Raw genomic sequence first — 25,081 nt, forward strand, 5'->3', positions numbered from 1 at the left:
GCATTTGCTTGATACAAATTTCTTGACCCCGCCGGGAATCGAACCCGGGTCTCCCGCGTGCAAGGCGAGCGCAGTGACCCCCTAACCAGGGAGCTGACCCATCGTCATAATCTGCAGAAGACTACTTAAGCTGGCATTGCTGCAAATGCCTTGATATCCTCTATTGTCTATACGTAAGACCTGCCCACCTTCGCCAACAAATTGAATGTTGGATTCCCGGCGGATTCGAAAGTTTTTCGGCTTTCATCAAAATCGGTCAATGATCAAATGATTCCTGTTCTTGGCTGTCGTCTATTAATGATACTGATCAGTCGTATGATCGTAGTGAAAACAAGTAAAGGACAAACATACACACTCCAGTCTCCAGAGGAAAGGTGAACTGGTTTTCAAGTTTTTGCTGAACTATAGTGTGAGTACTCTACTGAGTAGTGCAGTCTTATTGGTACTGTCAACCCACGCTATTGTCGCTAGTCCAACCTCTCTCTTTCCATCAGTAAGTTCCAAGTTTTACTCTTCAAATTCAAGTTCTGTTTCTGTCCGTCTAGGAGTCTAGGTATTTCACTTAGGTAAGTTAGATAAGAGTACGGAATAGATCAGTTGCGCTTACTTGGGTGATATTTCAAAGTAACAGAGCAGAAAAAATGAGGACCAATGGAATTTTTCTTTTTCTTCTACAATTTCTAGATACCGAGATAAATCGATTTTAAAAATACGGGTAAATCGTGAACTTTGACGTCACGGCATACGCTCCCGTAGGCGATGACGTCATAATTCATAACTCCCGCTTCGTTTGTTTGTGCGCACGTAAGACCTGCCCACCATTCGCCAACAAATTGAATGTTGGATTCCCGGCGGATTCGAAAGTTTTTCGGCGCTCTGATTGGAGTTCGGGGTGCACTCAGCCTCGTGAGGACAATTGAGTAGCGCCCAGTGGCGGCATTACCAGTGTAAAAAGATCGATGATACGAGTAGATTGTAATAATTAATTTTAGTAAAGAATACACTGAGAAAAAACTAGTTCCGGCACTCTAATATTGAACTCTATATCGGGAAGCTCGACACTATAGTCTAAATCAGGGGAAGTAACCCAATAATAGAGTTCTTCCAACCTAAACTTGTAGCACCTGTCACCATTTTTTTTCTTCTTCTTCTTCTTCTTCTTCTTCTTCTTCTTCTTCTTCTTCTTCTTTCTTTCTTTCTCAGCGTACATTTATTAATTTAATACCTACAAAATCAGTGAAGAATCTCTCGGCTTTACCCCAAATAATAAATTCATGATTTGATTACCTACTAATTTTGCGACCTGTTTGTTTCGTCAGAGGGTGGGAAAAACCAACTTCGCCAGATCGCACCGCTTCGAATATTTCGATGGCGTAAACACGTTACTACCGAAATACTGATGTATGTTAACAACCCAATGTGTTGAAACATGAAATAAACTTTGATACTTTGATTACCTACTAATTTTGCGACCTCTTTGTTTCGTCAGAGGGTGGGAAAAACCAACTTCGCCAGATCGCACCGCTTCGAATATTTCGATGGCGTAAACACGTTACTACCGAAAGAAGTAGACTTGGCTGAGAGGAGGTCCAAGTCCAGGGCTGGTCGATGTTCTACCGTAACTCCTAAGGGAGATATTGTCACTGTACCGAGCTGGATTGCTTATGACAAACAGGTGAGCCAAAGGAGTCCGTGCCTGAAATGGTTCGAATAAAATAATACTTACCTATAACTACACTTGATTTAGGTATAGTCAGCCTAGTTAGCTTAGTTGGTAGCGCGTCTGCCTTGTAAGCGCTAGGCCGCGGATTCGATTCCCGCCCAGGGCGGAATTATCCTGATGTGATAATGTTCGTTCTCGGACCGACTGGCTTTCTCCTATCCTGTCTTGCTTCTCTCTTCGATTTCGGGACGATAAGACCTTAGTAGTTCCCTCTGTGAAACATCTGAAAATAAATAGGTTTAGTTACCTATTTATTACCTTTTTTCCCCTTTTTTAAAGGGCTTTTGGTTCCTACTGTAGCAGGATAAACAAGGTTTATAATTTACTTTACAAGCTACCTACCTATCTCCCTTCTAATCATTTACATTGGAATCTCCATTATTTCAACTTATAAGATTTGAAAGATAAAACAATGGATTTTGGAGTTGAAATAATGGATTTTGAAATAATCGAGGTTCTACTTCAGAATTTCAGATACATCCACCAATAAATATGTTTAGTTACCGATTTATTACCTTTTTCCCCTTTTTAAAGGACTTTTGGTTCCTACTGTAGCAGGATAAACAAGGTTTATAATTTACTTTACAAGGTACCTACCTATCTCCCTTCTAATCATTTACATTGGAATCTCGATTATTTCAACTAGGTAATAAGATTTGAAAGATAAAAGAAAACAATGGATTTTGGAGTTGAAATAATGGATTTTGAAATAATCGAGGTTCTACTTCAGAATTTCAGATACATCCACCAATAGGTGTAGTTTACAATTTTATGAACGCCGTATATTTAATAAAATTGTGTAGGTATGCAATATGCAACATTGGAATAATCAGTGGAGATGTCTGTTTTCCTCAGCCCATAAGAAAGTGAGGTAGGTTAGGTAGGTATTCGCCAAAGTTTTCGATGGTCAGTTTTTACTGCTAAAACACGTTTTGGGGTCACGAGTTCTTTAGCACATTGATTTATGCAGACATCTAGATATAGGTACCTACCTATCACCGCACCGTGTTAATTGTTTGTTCCTGACACTGATGTTTCTCAGATCCTCACCAATCTCCAACCTCAGTGTTGCAGTTGTTACCGGGTTGGACTTTGGATCTGGAGGTTGGTGGTTCGAGTCTAAGTGAAGTCATAAAATTTAGCTAAGTGTAGGTATAATAATCGGAGAACAATATTTGTGACAAGCATTTAAATATGCTCAAGACAGTTAAAAATTCCTTTCCTCGTTCCTTCTCAGATCCTAACATTCGATGCCTACTTCAAAGACCTGATTCACTCGGTGCAGGGTTATGATCATGTAGTGAGGAAGGTGAAGATATTGTTCTACTTGGAAGATTCCACCATAAAAGTGGTCGAGCCTAAAGTCGATAACAGCGGCATTGCACAAGGTAAGTTCAACCATAATGTAAGTTTGGCTGGGGGACGTTAAACAAGGAGTAGACCAACCTAGTCTGGCTGGATAACAGCGGAATAGCACAAGGTAAGTTCAACCATAATGTAAGTTTGGCTGGGGGACGTTAAACAAGGAGTAGACCAACCTAGTCTGGCTGGGGGACTTTAAACAGGGAGTAGATCAGCCTAGTCTGGATGGGGGGACGATAAACAGGAAGTATGGACCAGCCTAGTCTAGCTAATAGCACAAGGTAAGTTCAACCATAATGTAAGTCTGGCTGGGGGACGTTAAACAAGGAGTAGACCAACCTAGTTTGGCTGGGGGACTTTAAACAGGGAGTAGATCAGCCTAGTCTGGATGGGGGGACGATAAACAGGAAGTATGGACCAGCCTAGTCTGGCTGGGAGACCTTAAACAGGGAGTAGATCAACCTAGTCTGGATGGGGGGACGATAAATAGGAAGTATGGACCAGCCTAGTCTAACTGCGAGACCTTAAACAGGGAGTACCTATAGAAGTCTGTCTAGGGCACCATAATAGGGAGTAGACCAGCTTGGTCGATAAACAGGGAGTCGACCAGTTTGGTCTGGCTGGGGAACTTTAAACAGGGAGGATACCAGCCTGAAATTTCCCTTGCGAATTAGCAAAGGTTGACCTTTTGAAAAAGGAACCCTATTTCCTTCCCTCTATCCCTTTCTTCTCTTCCCAGGATGTCTCATTGGGCGACAGCGAATCAAAATCCCCGAGTCCGGTGCTTTCTATGACGTCATAGATTTCAATATCGGAGAGAACGACGTGCATTCGTAGAAGAAAAACTCACATTGCATGATGCAATTATTTTGCCCCCCCCGGGAATCGAACCCGGGTTTCCCGCGTGCAAGGCGAGCGCAGTGACCACTATACCATGGGAGCTGACGACTCTCTAGCAGAGTATAAACTTTGATTCCGCCACAGGAATTGAACCTGGTCACGAAGGTTGATACGTTCCCACCTCTTTCTCTTCCCCAGGGCGGAGTCTCCCCTCACCTCCCCGGGTGTCTGGATGAGACCACAGTTCTCAATTTAGCCGCAGATATGTCCAGCATGCTTGCGGATCCTCTGAATTGCGGCAGATCTGATGTCCGTTATTATACAGACAAGGATTTGCGGATTGGCGATTCTATCAATGTGGGAGGTAGACGTGTGGTGCTGTACGATTGCGATGAGTTTACTCGGAGCTATTATAAGATCAAGTACGATATTGGTAAGTTTTTGACAGTTTGTATTTGTTATATATGTAAACTGTGAATTTGTTATATAAAATTGCAAATAAATAAATAAAAAATAAATAAAAAAAATACTGTAGTCCCCCAGTGCCCGATCTTTTCAGAGGAAGATCGACTTGAATTTTCAATACAGTCAACTTACCCAATGAGAGACCTAATGAGAGAGTAATCAACTTACCTAAACAGTAATCAACTTACCCAATGAGAGACAAGTTTAGGGTGATCGGGTGTGTAAGATGATATTGCCAGGTTCAAACACTGCTGGGTGTGCTGGTCGCGATCGATTTGTTTTTTCGGCGCTCTGATTGGAGTTCGGGGTGCACTCAGCCTCGCGAGGACAATTGAGTAGCGCCCAGTGGCGGCATTACCAGTGTAAAAAGATCGATGATACGAGTAGATTGTAATAATTAATTTTAGTAAAGAATACACTGAGAAAAAAAAAATCTGGTGTGAACATCACACGACTTTCCTTATCCTATTGAATGGTGCTTATTTGGGTGTTCTGTTGTAACATTTACGATCGATTTGAAATCAATCTGCGATCGACTGGTTGGGCAGCCCTGTTGTAGACTGGTTGGAGCTGGGTGCAAAAAGGGCAATAAATGAAAATCATCAAACTGAGATATTTAACTTTAAAGTTTTACCTAAGTCTCAGAGTGGGTTTTTTTTGTGTAGGTACGAAAAAGTAAGTTAGTGATGAACATCACAGCTTAGACTACCGATTCCACTCACTTCTCTCTCTCTCTCTCTCTCTCTCTCTCAAATTCTTTGTGGTAAAGTAGAGCTTTTTCACAACTTTAGTGGACAGTGGACATCACAACATTACTAAGTGTCTCCTTTGCAATCAATTTCCATATTTCAATAATCTTTTTACACTGGTAATGCTGCCACTGGTCCCTGCTCGATTGAAGTAGCTACTCAATATTGTCCTCACGGGGCTGAGTGCACCCCGAACTCCAAGCACAGAGCCGACAAAATCTCGGCCTCGCCGGGAATCGAACTCGGACCTCCCGTGTGTAAGCTTAGTGTTCATACCCACTCGGCCACGGAGGCTCCTGATTTCACTCACTTGGTCTTATCATTCCATGTACAGACCATCAACCTATCGCGCGTCCCAAGACAGACTACGAAATGTCCGAGGAAAGTTTGAACGCCATCAGCAAGAAGTTGAGGCAACTGCCCCCCTACAATGGTTTGTATTTATTACCTTTTTCCCTTTTTTAAAGGACTTTTGGTTCCTACTGTAGCAGGATAAACAAGGTTTATAATATATTTTACAATGTACCTACCTATCTCCCTTCTAATCATTTACATTGGAATCTCCATTATTTCAACTAATAAGATAAGATATTATATCCTTTAGGATAAGATAGGATATTCTTTGAAAGATAAAAGAAAACAATGTAGGTATTTTGGAGTTGAAATAATGGATGTTGAAATAATCGAGGTTCTACTGTATTAGGTAGGTACTTAACTTTACAATTGCAGTTTAATACATCCACCAATAGGTGTAGTACCTACCTGATCTGAAATTAATATCTAACAGTTTACAATTTTGTGAATGCCGTATATTTAATAAAATTGTGTAGGTATGCAATATGCAACATTGGAATAATCGGTGGAGATGTGTGTTTTCCTCAGCCCATAAGAAAGTTACTGAGGTACCTAGGTATTCGCCAAAGTTTTCGATGGTCAGTTTTTACTGCTAAAACACGTTCAATTTTCGACCTTTTAAAGTTACTTTTTCGGATTTTTGACCTCAGATTTGGATTTTTCATAACTTTTTACGTAGGAATCGACCTTTTATTAAGAATATTTTCCTGATTGCAACTCCTCCATTAGCTAGGTAGGTACATACATACTTTTCTTAAAAAGACCCAAATGGAACACCTTTATTTAATGGGAATGTTCCCATACGGCAGGGGCTTTTTTTTTTAAAGATTCTCAGTAAGCTCTTCCACCTAACAGTATCCTCCTGTACCAACAGGTTCCGGTTCGGGCATGATAATCGGAAAGCGGAAACTTCTCAAACCAAACCAGAGTATCCGGACGATCAACACCGATCCGGAATATTACACCTATGAGGATCTCTATGTCGGAGCTCACGTGGAAATGGACCGGTTTAAATTCCGGATAACCGGATGCGATGAGTACACGATGAAGTTCATGGAGAATTCACCGCATAGGGTGAGGAGATACTGCCCCCGGGGAAAGAATAATATCAAAATGCCTTACCTTTTAATACCTATTATTTTTCCCCCGTCTTAAGGGCCTTTTGATATTATTACCTATCCCCCCCACCGTCCTAATGCCCGCTATTAAATTCTTCTTTTTCTTCGCCTTTTCCCGTGTACAGACGGGGTCAGCGTTTTTTGTCACCCTATCAATCAGCCCTAACTAGGGTGATTGCTTTGGGCTGACATTGGGTTTTGGCTACAAATTTTACGAGTGGATGCCCTTCGCACTCAACCTTTATCGTCCCGAAAGTGAAGAGAGGAGGAAGACAGGATAGGAAGCCAGCCGTTCCGAGAACGAACCTTATCTGTTTGGGATAAAATGGGGAGCTTCGAGTACGGTGCGTCCCGCGGGTCGACCTTTCAGGAATGATCTCCTCTTCCACTTTTGTTCTGTTTTCAGGTCAGCAATTCACAAAGTACTGGAAGGGGATATCACGGACCAGGATCTTTAACAGGGGAAATTCAGGCTGGTATACTCCCTGTTTAAAGTCCTCCAGCCAGACTAGGCTGGTCTACTCCCTGTTTAAAATCCCCCAGCCAGACTAGGCTGGTCTACTCCCTGTTTAACGTCCCCCAGCCAGACCCTCGCCCTAACCTAGTCCCAAATAATTTCAGTTTCCCAAGGCCAACATTGGACTTATCCTGGACAAGTTACGGACTAAGCTGAAGGACAACTACAAGACTTTTGTGTCCCAATATATGAAACAAGCACGACTGGACCCCGTGGACTATTCAGAGTTCAGGTGAGTTTTTCATAATCATATTATCATTACTATCATTAGAGTGCTGAGTGCTGACTAAGAGGCTGACGAAAAACGACGACCACTTTTAACACGGAAAAGTCGAAGAAAGATAAAGAAGAAAAAAGAGAAGATGCTCGTATTATTACGAGTATTTCAAGAGTTTTGATAGAGGGAACTGTAACTGCTAAGGTCTTATCGTCCCGAAAGTGAAGAGCGGAGGAAGACAGGATAGGAAGCCAGCCGTTCCGAGAACGAACCCTATCTGTTTGGGATAAAATGGGGAGCTTCGAGTACGGTGCGTCCCGCGGGTCGAACTTTCAGGAATGATCTCCTCTTCCACTTTTGTTCTGTTTTCAGATCAGCAATTCACAAAGTACTGGAAGGGGATAGCTCCCATGGCATAGTGGTCACTGCACTCGCCTTGCACACGGGAGACCCGGGTTTGATTCCCGGTGTGGTCAAGAAATTTGTATCATGCAAATGATTGATTCCATGACTGGCTGTTGAGGGGCCCACTCAGCCTCGTGAGGAAAATGAGTAGCTATGATATATAAATGTGCATAGCAACCGGTGCCAGCATGGTAGGTAAACATTAGATTTTAGGATTATTGAGATATTGGGAAAATCCTACAATGCTGCAATGAGCACGGATCAGGAAATCCTGCACTTGGCGCGCAGATATCAAATGGTAGAACCTCGGCCTGAGATAAACCGAGAGGAATTACGGTGAGAATGGCACAGTACACAACTAAACAATAGGTGGACTCTGTCCGTCGGACCAAATTCTGTGTACCTAGTCTAAGGGCTATTTCACATCTAGACTGCAACTTGTAGTATACAGTGGTCAAGGCGCTCGCCTGGTAAACAGGAGGGCGTGGTTCAATCCCAGCCGAGGTATGGAATTTTATCCTCAATATAATTTGAGAATTTGACCACAGCGGTGAGAACGACACACTACACAACTACACAATAGGCGGACTCTGTCTGTCGGACCAAATTCTGTGTACCTAGTCGCTATTTCACATCTAGACTGCAACTTGTAGTATACAGTGGTCAAGGCGCTCGCCTGGTAAACACCTGCCTCGGTGGTGTAGTGGTCAAGGCGCTCGCCTGGTAAACAGGAGGGCGTGGGTTCAATCCCAGCCGAGGTATGGAAATCTACAAGTTGCAGTCTAGATGTGAAATCCGCCTGACGCAAAATGAAATTTTATATTTTATCGGACCATCCGGCAGATCCGGTGGAAATCAGAACAATTTCGATTTTCGGTCCGACGGACAAGCTCGGAGTTCTCGGACGAATGTGTTGTATTTTTCGGACCGTCAGCTTTGAAAGTAAAATCGCGATTTTTTTATTTCGACACAAAGAAGGAATACTTTTATTTATATTTCAAAATTCACAGCAACCTTCCTTTCAGACGGATCAAAACAGACTAAATTAGGTCCGCAATCAGGTCCGATAATTTGTATAGTCATTTCAGATTCCCTTTTGATCCGCCAGACGTCCTTCCGACCAGACTGGTCTGACGGACGGGCGTCCTTAAGAGGGGGCTACTTAACCCTTTGAAGCACGCGACCTCAAATTTTGGGAATTTTTTAAAATTTCTCAAAAATCCTAGTTCAGATATGATAAAAAATGTATCTACCTACAATAGATAGGTACGTACTACTACAACTACACATTGTGTACGAAGCATAAAAACGCGAATTAGCGCTAGGTACGGAGGCCTAATTTGGGTAATTTCTGATGTGATCCATTTATGGAATTTAAGTAGCTACTCAATTGTCCTCACGAGGCTGAGTGCACCCCGAACTCCAAGCACAGAGCTGAAAAAAACCTCGGCCCCGCCGGGAATCGAACCCGGACCTCCCACGGAGGCTACTGATTTCACTCACTTGTTCTTATCATTCCATGTATAGACCATCAACCTATCGTGCGTCCCAAGACAGACTACGAAATGTCCGAGGAAAGTTTGAACGCCATCAGCAAGAAGTTGAGGCAACTGCCCCCGTACAATGGTTTCCGTACTGCATCAAACCACGTAGTCGTAGAGTATAGGTCTCCAATATAATCCATTTTTGTATCACGGGCCTTAGATTGAAGGAAGTCTCGTGATACAAAAGTTGCCCCCCTACAATGGTTTCGGATCGTTTGAAGATTCGGCCGTCAATTGTCACACGTTAGATCCCCTGTATAATCCTCCTGTACCTAGCATCCGCCAATTCCTACAGGAATCAGGGTATGTTATTGATTCCTAGAATATCATTTTTTTTTTTTAAAGATTAGTGTTTCACCGCCGTTTTTATTTCGTAGCGATGAAACAACTGCTACATTGGACGCTTGTGGTCTGTGTCGTAGCATGCCCATCCCATAGTATGCCACTCATCAGATGAGCGAGAAGAGACACAATACTTCCCATTTAGGTGCTGGGTTAACACGAGAACACCCAGAAAGTAACCCGTTGAAATATTTGCAATCGAAAAATGATTACAAATTTTTGTCGATGGTGGGATTCGAACCCGGGACCTTCTGCATGGCAGCAAGCGCATTAACACTAGACCAACCGTGTCTGACTTGTAATTCTTCTCCATTTCAGGTTTGAGCCGAAGAAGGGGTTCTTCTGTCAAGTGCTGAACCCCGAATATTATTATTATTATTATTTTGAAGAGGTTGGATGGATGGAACTGTAACTGCTAAGGTCTTATCGTCCCGAAAGTGAAGATAGAAAGAAGACAGGATATAGGAGAAATCCAGCATCCAGCCCTTCCGAGAACGAACCTTATCCTTTCAGGATAAAATCCGCCCCGGGCGGGAATCGAACCCGTGACCTAGCGCTTACAAGACTGACTATTAACATATTAGTCCAGGTGTGCCCAGCAGCGACAGCACGTTGATTGCACCAGTTTCCCTTGGATCACTGAAGTTGAGCAACGTTACGCGTGGTTAGTATATGGATGACCCATTGGGACAATCGCATTCTGCTGGATTTTCCCAGGCCCACTCAGGCTGAGTGAGGTCGATGTGAGTAGCCAGGTAGTATGCGAATGAAGGGGGAAAATTTAATTAATTAATTTATGAAAGAGAAAAGTAATCTAATATGTAGCCTTCTCTTCTTCTGGTAGTTGTGGTCTGGACGCCAAGATCCTTCGGTTCAACGCCCGACGTATCAGTGACCAAGATCCTAGCAGAGAGTTCGACTTTCAGTATGTTATCAATTGTTATATGGCGGACAACACTATCAGTGTTTACAAGAGTTCCGGACAAAACTCAGGTAGGTGTGGAAATATAAAACAGGTACATTTTGAGATTCTTGCAATTGCTTTGTTGTTGGGTATCTGCCTTCTTACAAAGAACGATTCAATTGTGCCTACTCCATATAAAAAGCAGGGTATCGAAAAAATAGTAGGTAATTCTTGGTAGAAACTTTCTCCCCAGCATAATTTTCAAGGAACATTAAACTTTGCTCTTTTATTTGGATTCCGAAATCTGTCTCAATAGATCAGTTGCGCTTACTTGGGTGATGTTTCAACGTCATAGATCAGGAAAAATGAAGACCAACGGAATTTTTCTTTTTCTTCTACGACTTCTAGATACCGAGATAAATCGATTTAAAAAATGTTTCCCTTGAATCACCGAAGTTGAGCAACGTTACGCGTGGTTAGTATATGGATGACCCATTTGGACAATCGCGTGCTGCTGGCTTTTCCCAGCCCCACTCAGGCTGAGTGAGGTCGATGTGAGTAGCCAGGTAGTATGCGAATGAAGGGAGGAAATTTAATTAATTAATTTATGAAAGAGAAAAGTAATCTCATACGTAGCCTTCTCTTCTTCTGGCAGTTGTGGTCTGGACGCCAAGATCCTTCGGTTCAACGCCCGACGTATCAGTGACCAAGATCCTAGCAGAGAGTTCGACTTTCAGTATGTTATCAATTGTTATATGGCGGACAACACTATCAGTGTTTTCAAGAGTTCCGGACAAAACTCAGGTAGGTGTGGAAAAATAAAACAGGTATATACGTTTTGAGATACCTATATAGATGTAAAGAATTAATAACTTATACTCTTCAACCCAGTGAAGAGTATAAGCTATTTCTTTTACATCTATTGTTATGGAACTTCACAAAGTTACTGAGTCTTCCATCATGATACATTTTGAGATTCTTGCAATTGTTTTATTGTTGGTATCTGCCTTCTTACAAAGAACGATTCAATTGTACCTACTCCATATAGAAAGCAGGGTATCGAAAAAATAGTAGGTAATTCTTAGTAGAAACTTTCTCCCAAGCATAATTTTCAAGGAACATTAAACTTTGCTCTTTTATTTGGATTCCGAAATCTGTCTCAATAGATCAGTTGCGCTTACTTGGGTGATGTTTCAAAGTCATAGAGCAGAAAAAATGAAGACCAACGGAATTTTTCTTTTTCTTCTACGACTTCTAGAGCCGGTACCTATCACCGCACCGGTTTGTTCCTGACACTGATGTTTCTCAGATCCTCACCAACCTCAGTGGTGCAGTTGTTACCGCGTTGGACTTTGGATCTGGAGGTTGGTGGTTAGTACAGACTCGATTATTTACGTGTGCCTTTTTTTAAAGATGAGTGTTCCACCGCCGTTTTTATTTCGTAGCAATGGAACAACTGCTACATTAGACGCTTGTGGCCGAGGTTGGTGGTTCGAGTCAAATTGAAGTCATAAAATTTAGCTAAGTGTAGGTATAATAATCAGGGAACAATATTTGTGACAAGCATTTAAATACCTATGCTCAACACAGTTAAAAATTCCTTTCCTCGTTCCTTCTCAGATCCTAACATTCGATGCCTACTTCAAAGACCTGATTCACTCGGTCGTCCCCCAGCCAGAACCTCGCCCTAACCTAGTCCCAAATAATTTCAGTTTTCCAAGGCCAACATCGGACTTATCCTGGACAAGTTACGGACCAAGCTGAAGGACAACTACAAGACTTTTGTGTCCCAATATATGAAACAAGCACGACTAGACCCCGTGGACTATTCAGAGTTCAGGTGAGTTTTTCATAATCATATTATCATTACTATCATTAGAGTGCTGAGTGCTGACTAAGAGGCTGACGAAAAACGACGACCACTTTTGAACACGGAAAAGTCGAAGAAAGATAAAGAAGAAAAAAGAGAAGATGCTCGTATTATTACGAGTATTTTAAGAGTTTTGATAGAGGGAACTGTAACTGCTAAGGTCTTATCGTCCCGAAAGCAAAGTGAGGAGGAAGACAGGATAGAAAGCCAGCCGTTCCGAGAACGAACCTTATCTGTTTGGGATGGGGGAGCTTCGAGTACGGTGTGTCCCGCGGGTCGAACTTTCAGGAATGATCTCCTCTTCCACTTTTGTTCTGTTTTCAGGTCAGCAATTCACAAAGTACTGGAAGGGGAACCTACTCAACCTCAACTCAAATGGAGGAACTTTTTTTTTGACTGTGTAGGGTGCCCTTACAAATATTTTACATTCCTTAACAGCTGGCTAACTTCACACCTTTGAAAATCTAGAAAATACAAGGCGCGAAATTTTGAAATTATCAGTTCACTGTTCAGTTCAGTATTATCAGTTTATCAGAATCATATTTTTTGATTTTTTTTTCTTTTATCAGTTAGTCCTCAGTATTTTTCTTCTATTTTTATTGACCGTGTTAAAAGGTTACTCCTTACTCCTAGCCCTAGTATGTTATCAGGAGAGCATGGACGAAACACTATTGTATTGTGAATATTGTGATAGATTGCTGCCATTTGTGTCAATTACTCAATCATGATTGCAGGTAATTTGGAGGGTAAATTAAAAATAGATTTTTGTTGATTGTCTGATTGTAAAAAATAAAAATAAAATAAAAATGTTACATCCCCTTATCTCAGCTTTACTGGGCATTTTGTAGTATCACAAATTTGTGGTCTGTTATATTAACGTTTTAAACAAGTGTTTTTTTTTTTCAAAGTAGGGGTCTGATGTTATTTTTGAATTTCACTGGAAAATCCAGCTTAGTTAGCTGGGAGGATAGCACATTTGCCTTATAAGCTCTAGGTTAGTTAGCTCCCATGGCGTAGTGGTCACTGTGCTCACCTTGCACACGGGAGACCTGGGTTTGATTCCCGACATGGTCAAGAAATTTGTATCATCCAAATGATTGATTCCGTGACTGGCTGTTGCGGGGCCCACTCAGCCTCATGAGGAAAATGAGTAGCTATGACATATATTTGTGAAGGTCCATAGTTTGTATAAATTAGCCTATATTTTCATTAATAAACGCCTAAAAGAACTGTTGAAAATGATTTAAACTAGAAACCAGTTTTTTTTTTTTTTTTTGGCTTTATGTTTTTCTGGACAAAATTTGCACCACCATTTTCGTGATCCTGGTAAAAAGACCTTTAATTTGATATATAGGTCAACCAGGTTTGGATAAGTCCTTCTATGAATCTATGGGGACGGACTGACTGACTGACAGATAGACACCGAAGCGAATACAATAGTCCGTCCCTTATACCTTTTTATTACTATTGTAATAATAAAGGAAGGACGGACTAAAAAAGGATAGTCTGTTAATCTAATGGAATTCCTTGTATTTCTTTCGCAGGAGTCTCGTTCAAACCAATCTGAGACGAAAGTTGTTCTCAGATTTCTCCAGTCTCGAGGACAACTTCAAGAAATTCGACACAACCAAGTGTGGTGAGGTGAAGAAGAGAGAATTTCTCTGCGTTCTGAAAGGCACCCGACTGCCTCTGAGCAAAGACTTGATCTGCGCTATTGAACAAAGGTAGGTATTTATTATTATTATTTTTTAAGAGGTTTGATAGAGGAAACTGTAACTACTATGGTCTTATCGTCCCGAAATCGAAGAGAGAAGGAAGACAGGATAGGAGCAAGCCAGCCGTTCCGAGAACGAACGTTGCGCCTTCAGGCCAAAATCCGCCCCGGACGGGAATTGATGGATGCTCTAAATTTTCCGAGTCCACCCCATAGTACAGAAGCGAAAATGTCCTTCCCCCTCCCTTTACTGATAAATACAGGTACCTACATACCTACTTATAGCACCTTGATTCTCTGTTCACGCAGTTTTGCCCCCAATGAAGATTCCACAGTGAAGTACACAGAGTTCATCAAGTTCTTGAACTACAAGAAGAATCCAGCACCTGAGTCTGTACCTATCAATACTGTAAGTTAACCAAAAGTCACAATAACACAGAGAAAACTTTTTTCTTGGGGGGAATTTTTTCCAATTTCCAAGAATTAACCTGGAACACGATAGACAAAGTTCGAACCCGCGAACACTCCTCATGTAGTACATAATAATTATAGTAAACGTACTTCCAGCTCTGGCCGAGGAGTGTGGGATTAAGCATCTAGAGCAGTGATAAACGCTTGGTTGGTATCAGGATAGGTGAAAATCTGTGAAATTTTCCGGCCCCCACACAAGCTGGATGAGGTAAATTTGGAAAAGCGGGCGGCCTGTCGACGAATGGAATTTAGAAAGGTAGTAGGTACTTTAATTATTTAGAATTTTAGAACAAGTTGTTCCATTATTATCTACTACAGTGCTAAACCTCTATCAAAAACGAAATGAAACGTGCAACCTCCCCAGATTTCTTCTTCCTCTCTCAACTCTCACACCTATTTTTCTGTCGACAGGAAATGTATGTACAGGACAATGTCCGAAGGTACGACCTCAGGAAAACCTCGATGGAAAATGTACGAGTCGATATTTGCGAATTTATCAAAGCTCTCGGCATGGAGGAACAGTTTATACGAGAAAATTCATAGAGGAACAGTTTACCTATACGAGAAAATTCATAGAGGAACAGTTTACCTATACGAGAAAATTCATAGAGGAACCGTTTATATGAGATAATGGAGCAGCAGCAGTTGCAAATGGGAAAATATTATTAATAAAAGGTCGAATGGTCGATTCTTACGTAAAAAGTTGTGAAAAATCCAAATCTGAGGTCAAAAATCCGAAAAAAGTAACTTTAAAAGGTCGGAAATTGAATTTTTAATTGCCGTTCTAATGAAAGAGTTCAAATATGTGTGACGTCAGACTTTACGCAGTTGTTTTTTTCGTCCGTTAGGTAGCGCCACTATGCAAGCGCGCTAGCGGAGGAGTAGAAAAAACTGCGCAGAAACGTATGCGCACAAACACATTAATGCGTGTGTGTAAAGTGAAAATATAAGGTGTGAAGTTCATTTTAAACTTCACTTTTCATTGGTAAGTGTATTATTTAATCATTTATTAAGTAATTAATTATTGATCGACATTAAAAACAGGTTTTTTCCACATTTTCAAAAGTCGATCTCTTTTGATCATCATTATAACCAGTGGTTTCAATTCTCGACCGAACTTTGATTTGATCGAAACATGGTAATTCCATAAACGATCAGTCTGATTGACTACTAATACATGGTGTTTTTATATTCGATAATTTTGATCAAGATTTCGGACATAGTGATTTTATTGTCGGCCAATTTGATCGGGAATAGAAACGTCATTGTTTTATTGTCAACCATGTTGATCCAGCAGCATAATAGGTCGGTATATCAATTTATTCAATTTTTCCCAAAGTTAATGTTGGTGAAAATAAGAATTCTGATTAAATTTAATTCTAAACTATAACTTTTCCTTGCAATAGCCCAATAAACTATATGAAATCACAAATGATCGACAACTAGTGCAATGCATGATCAACAACTAGAACAGGTGATCGAGATATCGAGAACTAGTGCATTTTTTGATCGAAATTAGATACACACTGATCGAGAACTAGTGCTTTTCTGAAAAATGAGTTTGAGCTATAAAAAAAGCATAAAAACAAAAGATATTGCTATAAAAAATAAGATACATAAAAAATTTGAAGTCTTAGCTTTAATTTGACACCAAAATTAAAATATAACAGTGTCCAACAATAGAACCAGAGCTAATTGAAACTTAAAAACGTGAAAAATGATCGACTACTGGTACAGTCACCCTACCTACTCAACTCCTCAAATGGAGGAACTTTTTTTTGACTGTGTAGGGTGCCCTTACAAATATTTTACATTCCTTAACAGCTGGCTAACTTCACACCGTTGAAAATCTAGAAAATACAAAATACAAGGCGCGAAATTTTGAAATTATCAGTTCACTGTTCAGTATTATCAGTTTATCAGAATCATATTTTTTGATTTTTTTTCTTTTATCAGTTAGTCCTTTATCTGTATTTTTCTTCTATTTTTATTGACCGTGTTAAAAGGTTACTCCTAGGCCTAGTATGTTATCAGGAGAGCATGGACGAAACACTATTGTATTGTGATAGATTGCTGCCATTTGCGTCAATTACTCAATCATGATTGCAGGTAATTTGGAGGGTAAATTAAAAATAGATTTTTGTTGATTGTCTGATTGTAAAAAATAAAAATGTTACATCCCCTTATCTCAGCTTTACTTACAAATTTGTGGTCTGTTATTTTAACGTTTTAAACAAGTGTTTTTTCAAAGTAGGGCTCGATGTTATTTTTGAATTTCACTGGAAAATCCAGCTTAGTTAGCTGGGAGGATAGCACATTTGCCTTATAAGCTCTAGGTTAGTTAGCTCCCATGGCATAGTGGTCACTGCACTCGCCTTGCACACGGGAGACCCGGGTTTGATTCCCGGTGTGGTCAAGAAATTTGTATCATGCAAATGATTGATTCCATGACTGGCTGTTGAGGGGCCCACTCAGCCTCGTGAGGAAAATGAGTAGCTATGATATATAAATGTGCATAGCAACCGGTGCCAGCATGGTAGGTAAACATTAGATTTTAGGATTATTGAGATATTGGGAAAATCCTACAATGCTGCAATGAGCACCAAAGTTGTGACATAATAACACAAAGAAACTACATTTTTACATTTACATAAGCTCTAGGGTGTGGGTTCAATTCTTGCCCAGTGTGGATTTTATCATGAATGGATAGGGAAGGACTAAGGTTTGTTCTCGGAACGGCTGGCTTTCTCCTATCCTGTCCTCCTTCTCTCTTTGCTTTCGGGACAATAAGACAGCAGTTACAGTTCCCTCTAATGTGGCGGCAGACAGGTGGGCTGCGTCTCACATTTAACTTTTCAGGACATATCAGGCTTTTATGCCTCTCCTTTTCACAGGCATGATTTTTGATCAATAATTATTAGTTGTAATGTCAGTCATGTGATTGAATATGATTTTTGTTATTTTAGCCTGCTAGTTACAAGTAGGTACCAGTGTCATATCCAGTTCCAGAATGACATTCTGCATTGTCAATGTACTTCAAAGAAGGTAAGTCCGCCATCAAAACATTCTAAACAATCCTTCAAATTTCCTCTATTTCCAAAATTTCCTATATCTACAATGACAGTTTCTACTCTATTTGACTGCCAGTAAATAAATTCCTTGATGATTACCAATTTAAATACTTGTAGCTGTTTATTATTCAGATCTTCTTTAAATAAAAATTAAATTAATGGCTGAGATCAAAAACCTTGTACCTATATGGGAAAACCCAACTTTTCAGGAGAAAAAAAAAAAAAAAAAAAAAAAAATTTTTTAATAGGAAAAAACAAACCCAACTTTTCAGGAGAGAGAGAGAGAGAGAGAGAGAGAGAGAGAGAGAGAGAGAGAGAGAGAGAGAGAGAGAGAGAAAAAACAACGATAATTTCTTACTAGGCAAAAGTCTTGCTCTCAAGTCAAACTGAAACAAATTTGGAATTGACGCTTCAGTGCAACTTGAGAGCTGGTATGTATTTTGTTCATAAATATGGCCCCAAGTACCTAAGTAACTACATGTAGGTACTTAGGTACTTGACTGATGCATCAGTCTTATGTTTATCTGTGTTCCTTCTTACTAACCTACTCTTTTTTGTTTAATTTTGTCCAGTTCCCAGCTGCACAGATGTGGCTGTATTCTCATCAGTAGAAGAACTCTGACATCAAATGAAGTTGCTACAGCTCTGCGACCATGTTAGTTTTAAACCGCTTAAAACTAGCGTTCCTATTGGCCGAGTCAATAGAACTACAGTACACCCCACCCTCGACTTGAAGGTTTCTTGCGTATTGCTCAGTGGTTCTCAACCTATTTGTCATCACGGCAAATATGATGAAGTCCATATGATGAAGTGGTTATTTTGCGGTTCACATCAGGAGCCAAGCACTCCCCTGACTTAAGGTCTTGAAATCTGCACTCACACAGGCATAATTTTACCCCCAGATCGCCTTTCGGCATAGCTTAAAGAAGCTCGCGGCACACCGGTTGAGAACCACTGCTACCTGGAACAAGGAAACTCTTTGTTTCGCACTGTTCTCTTAGAGATCAGTGCACTCCGTAAGGTCTTGAAATCTGCACTCACACAGGCATAATTTTACCCCCAGATCGCCTTTCGGCATAGCTTAAAGAGGCTCGCGGCACACCGGTTGAGAACCACTGCTACCTGGAACAAGGAAACTCTTTGTTTCGCACTGTTCTCTTAGAGATCAGTGCACTCCTCTGCTAGCGGCACGCTGGTTATCTAGACCTGTTTTTTGCTGGCTGTGGATCATCAGTCAGTTTTTCTCTCTCCGTTGGATTTCAATTCGAGTGCATAGAGCAAGCAGCAGCATGGCCCGTACAAAGCAAACCGCTCGTAAATCAACCGGAGGCAAGGCCCCACGGAAGCAGTTGGCAACAAAGGCAGCCCGCAAGAGCGCGCCGGCCACCGGCGGCGTGAAGAAGCCCCACCGTTACCTTTCAATTCGAGTGCAAACAGCAAGCAGCAGCATGGCCCGTACAAAGCAAACCGCTCGTAAATCAACCGGAGGCAAGGCCCCGCGGAAGTGCTGGCTGTGGATCATCAATTCATCAGTCAGTTTTTCTCTCTCCATTGGATTTCAATTCGAGTGCACTCCTCTGCTAGCGGCACGCTGGTTATCTAGACCTGTTTTTTGCTGGCTCAGAATCATCAGTCACAATCTTTCTCTCTCCATTGGACTTCAATTCGAGTGCAAACAGCAAGCAGCAGCATGGCCCGTACAAAGCAAACCGCAAGAGCAGTGCCTCCCTCATTTAGCGGCACGCTGGTTATCTAGACCTGTTTTTTGCTGGCTCAGGATCATCAGTCACAATCTTTCTCTCTCCATTGGACTTCAATTCGAGTGCAAACAGCAAGCAGCAGCATGGCCCGTACAAAGCAAACCGCTCGTAAATCAACCGGAGGCAAGGCCCCGCGGAAGCAGTTGGCAACAAAGGCGGCCCGCAAGAGCGCCCCAGCCACTGGCGGCGTGAAGAAGCCCCACCGTTACCGTCCCGGCACCGTGGCTCTCCGTGAGATCCGTCGGTACCAGAAGAGCACCGAGCTCCTGATCCGCAAGTTGCCGTTCCAGCGTTTGGTGCGTGAGATCGCCCAGGACTTCAAGACCGACCTGCGCTTCCAGAGCTCGGCCGTGATGGCCCTGCAGGAGGCTAGCGAGGCCTACCTGGTGGGTCTGTTCGAGGACACGAACCTGTGCGCCATCCACGCCAAGCGAGTGACCATCATGCCCAAGGACATCCAACTGGCCCGCCGAATCCGTGGAGAACGCGCCTAAGAATCTTCTCATCTCTCTACCTCCTCCTTAAAACGGCCCTTTTCAGGGCCACCAAAAAAAAATGTATTTGCCTTAATGTTCTGGAAAAAAACAAAGTGTTGTGTGGTTATTAAATTTATTGTTACTAACTTTGCTAACTAACCTGAAAAAAAAGTTATTAAACTTATGTCATTTAAATACATGATAGCCAGCCTAGTTGGCTTGGTTGGTGGCGCGTCTGCCTTGTAAGCGCTAGGCCGCGGGTTCGATTCCCGCCCGGGGCGGATTTTATCCTGATGGGATAATCTTCGTTCTCGGAACGGCTGGCTTTCCTCCTATCCTGTCTTCCTTCTCTCTTCAATTTCGGGACGATAAGACCCTAGCAGTTACAGTTCCCTCTGTCAATCCCCTTAAAAAAAGAATAGATAATATGGGACATCGAAACAAAACCGTCCCAGAGCAGTAGCAACTTCAAGTAGCCTTGAAGCATCAATTTTTTTCCACACATCTGATTGGCCGAATTTTGTTTCAGTCTGACTTGAGAGCAAGAAAAAATGGGGTGTTACTGAACCCCTAAGGTTATGATGAAAAATCATATTTTCCTACTACGTTTTAATGGCTGAGATTGTATCATCCAATTTTTGAACATATGTTTTTGGTATCGTTGAAGAAGGAATTTCAAACTGCATTGTTTGTTGATAAAACAAACTTTGTAGGTACCTACATATTATTCATTCATTCATGGGCGTCAACGTGAACATTGGTGACCGCTTTATGATTATGTGACCGCGTTATGATGAAAAATCATATTTTCCTACTACGTTTTAATGGCTGAGATTGTATCATCCAATTTTTGAACATATGTTTTTGGTATCGTTGAAGAAGGAATTTCAAACTGCATTGTTTGTTGATAAAACAAACTTTGTAGGTACCTACATATTATTCATTCATTCATGGGCGTCAACGTGAACATTGGTGACCGCTTTATGATTATGTGACCGCGTTATGATGAAAAATCATATTTTCCTACTACGTTTTAATGGCTGAGATTGTATCATCCAATTTTTGAACATATGTTTTTGGTATCGTTGAAGAAGGAATTTCAAACTGCATTGTTTGTTGATAAAACAAACTTTGTAGGTACATATTATTCATTCATTCATGGGCGTCAACGTGAACATTGGTTGCGAAGCTTGTACCATAAGCACAATCCTGAGCAAGAAAATAACAACTTTTGAAAAGTGGTGCTATAGGAGGATTTCAAAAGTGAAGTGGATTGACAAAATCAACAATGAAACAATCTTGAGAAGAGTAGGAAAATCAAAGTTTGAATTGATAGATACCATCAAGGATAGAAAGCTGAGGTATCCAGGGTATGTGCTGAGGCGATCCAGTGGAACCCTCCTGTTCAACATCTTGGATGGTATAATACCTGGACAGAGAAAGCGAGGAAGACCAAGAAGAGTTTGGGAAGACGACATCCTGGAATGGCTGGGGCTGGGATAACACATGGAATTGAAAGAACTAGCAGCAGACAGAGACGCATTCAGTTTTGGCCACCAACGTTCACGTTGATGCCCATGAATGAATGAATAATATGTACTACAAAGTTTGTTTTATCAACAAGCAATGCAGTTTGAAATTGGTGATTCTCATGATTTTTTTTTTTATTATCTCAGAAAAAACTATAAAAATTAAAAAAAAATATTGAGATTAACACGAAGAAAATGCGTTCACTAGATTATATTATATGTGGATGATGAATTCAACAGTTTCCTCAGTAGATTGATTAAGCCTGTTTTTGTTGTTGGTGATATAAGAACTAAGTCATCTGCGTATCTGAGGTTTTCTATTAGGCTGTCATTTAGTTTAATTCCGCAGGTTTCGTTTTCTAGGATTTCTTTCATTATTTGTTCAGCATAAATAGGTATATTGAATAATAGAGGAGAAATGATGCAGCCTTGTCTGACTCCTTTTAGGATGGAGAAGTGGTCAGATAGTTTGTCAGACATTTTAATTTTTCCTTTTTGACCCCAATATAAGTTATGGATGAGTTATGGATGTCAGGTTTTGGTACATTTATGTTACAGTGTATTTGTATTAGTTTTTCGTAGCTGACGTTATCAAAGGCCTTGGCGTAGTCAACGAATGCGAGGTATAAATCGTTGTTTTTGACCACATTTTTCTCAATAAGTACTCGCATAGCAGTGATACCATCGCGACAGCCTTTGCTCAGGTTTTGGTACATTTATGTTACAGTGTATTTGTATTAATTTTTCGTCGCTGACGTTATCAAAGGCCTTGGCGTAGTCGACGAATGCGAGGTAAAAATCGTTGTTTTTGACCACATTTTTCTCAATAAGTACTCGCATAGCAGTGATACCATCGCGACAGCCTTTGCGGCAAATTCGTGGCTGACGTTATTAAAGGCCTTGGCGTAGTCGACGAATGCGAGGTATAAATCGTTTTTTTTACCACATTTTTCTCAATAAGTACTCGCATAGCAGTGATACCATCGCGACAGCCTTTGCTACTTCGAAATCCCATCTGTGAATTCCCTCTTCAACGATACCAAAAACATATATTCGAAAATTGGATAATACAATCAGCCTTTGCAACTTCGAAATCCCATCTGTGAATTCCCTCTTCGACGATACCAAAAACATATATTCGAAAATTGGATAATACAATCTCAGCCATTAAAACGTAGTAGGAAAATATGATTTTTCATCATAACGCGGTCACATAATCATAAAGCGGTCACCAATGTTCACGTTGACGCCCATGAATGAATGAATAATATGTACCTACAAAGTTTGTTTTATCAACAAACAATGCAGTTTGAAATTCCTTCTTCAACGATACCAAAAACATATGTTCAAAAATTGGATGATACAATCTCAGCCATTAAAACGTAGTAGGAAAATATGATTTTTCATCATAACCTTAGGGGTTCAGTAACACCCCATTTTTTCTTGCTCTCAAGTCAGACTGAAACAAAATTCGGCCAATCAGATGTGTGGAATAAAATTGATGCTTCAAGGCTACTTGAAGTTGCTACTGCTCTGGGACGGTTTTGTTTCGATGCCCCATATTATCATCTATTCTTTTTTTAAGAGGATTGACAGAGGGAACTGTAACTGCTAGGGTCTTATCGTCCCGAAATTGAAGAGAGAAGGAAGACAGGATAGGAGGAAAGCCAGCCGATTTCGATGCCCCATATTATCATCTATTTTTTTTTTTTTTTTTTAAGAGGATTGACAGAGGGAACTGTAACTGCTAGGGTTTTATCGTCCCGAAATTGAGAGAAGGAAGACAGGATAGGAGGAAAGCCAGCCGTTCCGAGAACGAAGATTATCCCATCAGGATAAAATCCGCCCCGGGCGGGAATTCTCTTAAGCCCTTATTCGAAAAAGTCGTGCCGCTAGCGAAGACAATCAACCGGTTCTCTATTGTTCAACTTTTTCATACAGCTCAGAGCGAATCAACTGGTGTTAGTTTTAAACCGCTTAAAACTAGCGTTCCTATTGGCCGAGTCAATAGAACTACAGTACACCCCACCCTCGACTTGAAGGTTTCTTGCGTATTGCTCAGTGGTTCTCAACCTATTTGTCATCACGGCAAATATGATGAAGTCCATATGATGAAGTGGTTATTTTGCGGTTCACATCAGGAGCCAAGCACTCCCCTGACGTAAGGTCTTGAAATCTGCACTCACACAGGCATAATTTTACCCCCAGATCGCCTTTCGGCATAGCTTAAAGAGGCTCGCGGCACACCGGTTGAGAACCACTGCTACCTGGAACAAGGAAACTCTTTGTTTCGCACTGTTCTCTTAGAGATCAGTGCACTCCTCTGCTAGCGGCACGCTGGTTATCTAGACCTGTTTTTTGCTGGCTCAGAATCATCAGTCACAATCTTTCTCTCTCCATTGGACTTCAATTCGAGTGCAAACAGCAAGCAGCAGCATGGCCCGTACAAAGCAAACCGCTCGTAAATCAACCGGAGGCAAGGCCCCGCGGAAGCAGTTGGCAACAAAGGCGGCCCGCAAGAGCGCGCCGGCCACCGGCGGCGTGAAGAAGCCCCTAGTAGACCAATTCTTCTTAAAACGGCCCTTTTGAGGGCCACCAACATGATCTCTAGTTTTCTCACATCAGATGATAATCAGATCCCATTATGGATTTGAATATTGGATGATTAGTTGTTTACTTTGAAAATTTCTCAAGTAGGTATGTAGGCAGGTGTTTTATTACTTCATATGAAATATGAAATTCTCTCCCGATTTTTTGACTGGCCATCCGTAACGACGAAGAGCTGAACAAGCTCCTTTCCGGCGTCACCATCGCCCAGGGAGGTGTTCTGCCCAACATCCAGGCCGTGCTCTTGCCCAAGAAGACCGAAAAGAAAGCCTAAGCGCCTTCCTCCTCAGCTTTTCATCCTACTTAAAACGGCCCTTTTCAGGGCCACCAAATTATTCGCTTTCTGGTTGACAGTTGACATCAACCTCGTTCCTCTTAATGTAAACCCTCTGTCCTACTACTTTTTTTAAAAAAGGTTTTCAATACTACCTCTACGAGTATACTGTCATGGTATCGTTTTTAATGTACAGGTTTATGAACTAACTGATTCACACTATAGTGCCAGTCAAGGTCCAGTCACGGTCCGGTAACGGTCCGATCAAAAGATTGAAAAGCCTAAGTGCCTTCCTCCTCAGCTTTTCATCCTACTTAAAACGGCCCTTTTCAGGGCCACCAAATTATTCGCTTTCTGGTTGACAGTTGACATCAACCTCGTTCCCTCTGTCCTACTACTTAAAAAAAAAAAAAAAAAAGGTTTTCAATACTACCTCTACGAGTATACTGTCATAGTATCGTTTTTAATGTACAGGTTTATGAACTAAAAGAAATGGACTTGGTTGGAGTTTAAAAAAAAATCCCTTGTGATAAAATCTGTCGAGTTTTTCGTTACTAGATAAAGATAAGTACATACCTAATAATGATTTTGATTAATCTATCCCTTGTGATAAAATCTGTCGAGTTTTTCGTTACTAGATAAAGATAAGTACATACCTAATAATGATTTTGATTAATCTAGACTTTACGTGTCCTGTGAAACCAAACGTCAAAGATAAACATTTTGTTTTTCCAATATGCCATTTGTCTTGATTGCGGTGTTAAATGCT

At 41.1% G+C, this 25,081-nt stretch overlaps 2 protein-coding genes and 2 long non-coding RNA genes across 4 annotated transcripts; all 4 read left to right on the forward strand.

The window, feature by feature from the left end:
• Positions 1 to 1,459: 1,459 nt before the first annotated feature.
• LOC103514551 (EF-hand domain-containing family member C2-like) lies at positions 1,460 to 15,207 on the forward strand (the record flags this gene model as incomplete). The annotated part of the gene is made up of 12 exons (XM_026827493.1): positions 1,460 to 1,675; positions 2,961 to 3,111; positions 3,825 to 3,910; positions 4,070 to 4,358; positions 5,474 to 5,572; positions 6,368 to 6,567; positions 7,233 to 7,360; positions 7,718 to 7,748; positions 8,004 to 8,086; positions 13,955 to 14,134; positions 14,434 to 14,533; positions 15,007 to 15,207. Coding segments are annotated over 12 exons (1,695 nt in total), but the record flags the coding sequence as incomplete, so codon positions are not given.
• Positions 10,976 to 11,301, forward strand: LOC113469642. The gene is made up of 2 exons (XR_003392996.1): positions 10,976 to 11,015; positions 11,196 to 11,301. It is a non-coding gene; the product is annotated as an uncharacterized LOC113469642 (long non-coding RNA).
• Positions 15,208 to 16,344: 1,137 nt separating the features above from the next.
• LOC113469641 lies at positions 16,345 to 18,310 on the forward strand. The gene is made up of 3 exons (XR_003392995.1): positions 16,345 to 16,704; positions 17,562 to 17,640; positions 18,239 to 18,310. It is a non-coding gene; the product is annotated as an uncharacterized LOC113469641 (long non-coding RNA).
• A 1,187-nt stretch (positions 18,311 to 19,497) lies between these two features.
• On the forward strand, positions 19,498 to 19,922 carry LOC103514548 (histone H3). Its single transcript, XM_008479446.2, has one exon. The coding sequence runs from the start codon at positions 19,510 to 19,512 to the stop codon at positions 19,918 to 19,920; it is 411 nt and encodes a 136-aa protein (XP_008477668.1). The 5' UTR covers positions 19,498 to 19,509; the 3' UTR covers positions 19,921 to 19,922.
• The last annotated feature ends 5,159 nt before the right edge of the window (positions 19,923 to 25,081 follow it).

Source organism: Diaphorina citri, unplaced genomic scaffold, assembly GCF_000475195.1.
Source record: "Diaphorina citri unplaced genomic scaffold, Diaci psyllid genome assembly version 1.1 scaffold1167, whole genome shotgun sequence".
Lineage (NCBI taxonomy): Eukaryota > Metazoa > Arthropoda > Insecta > Hemiptera > Psyllidae > Diaphorina > Diaphorina citri.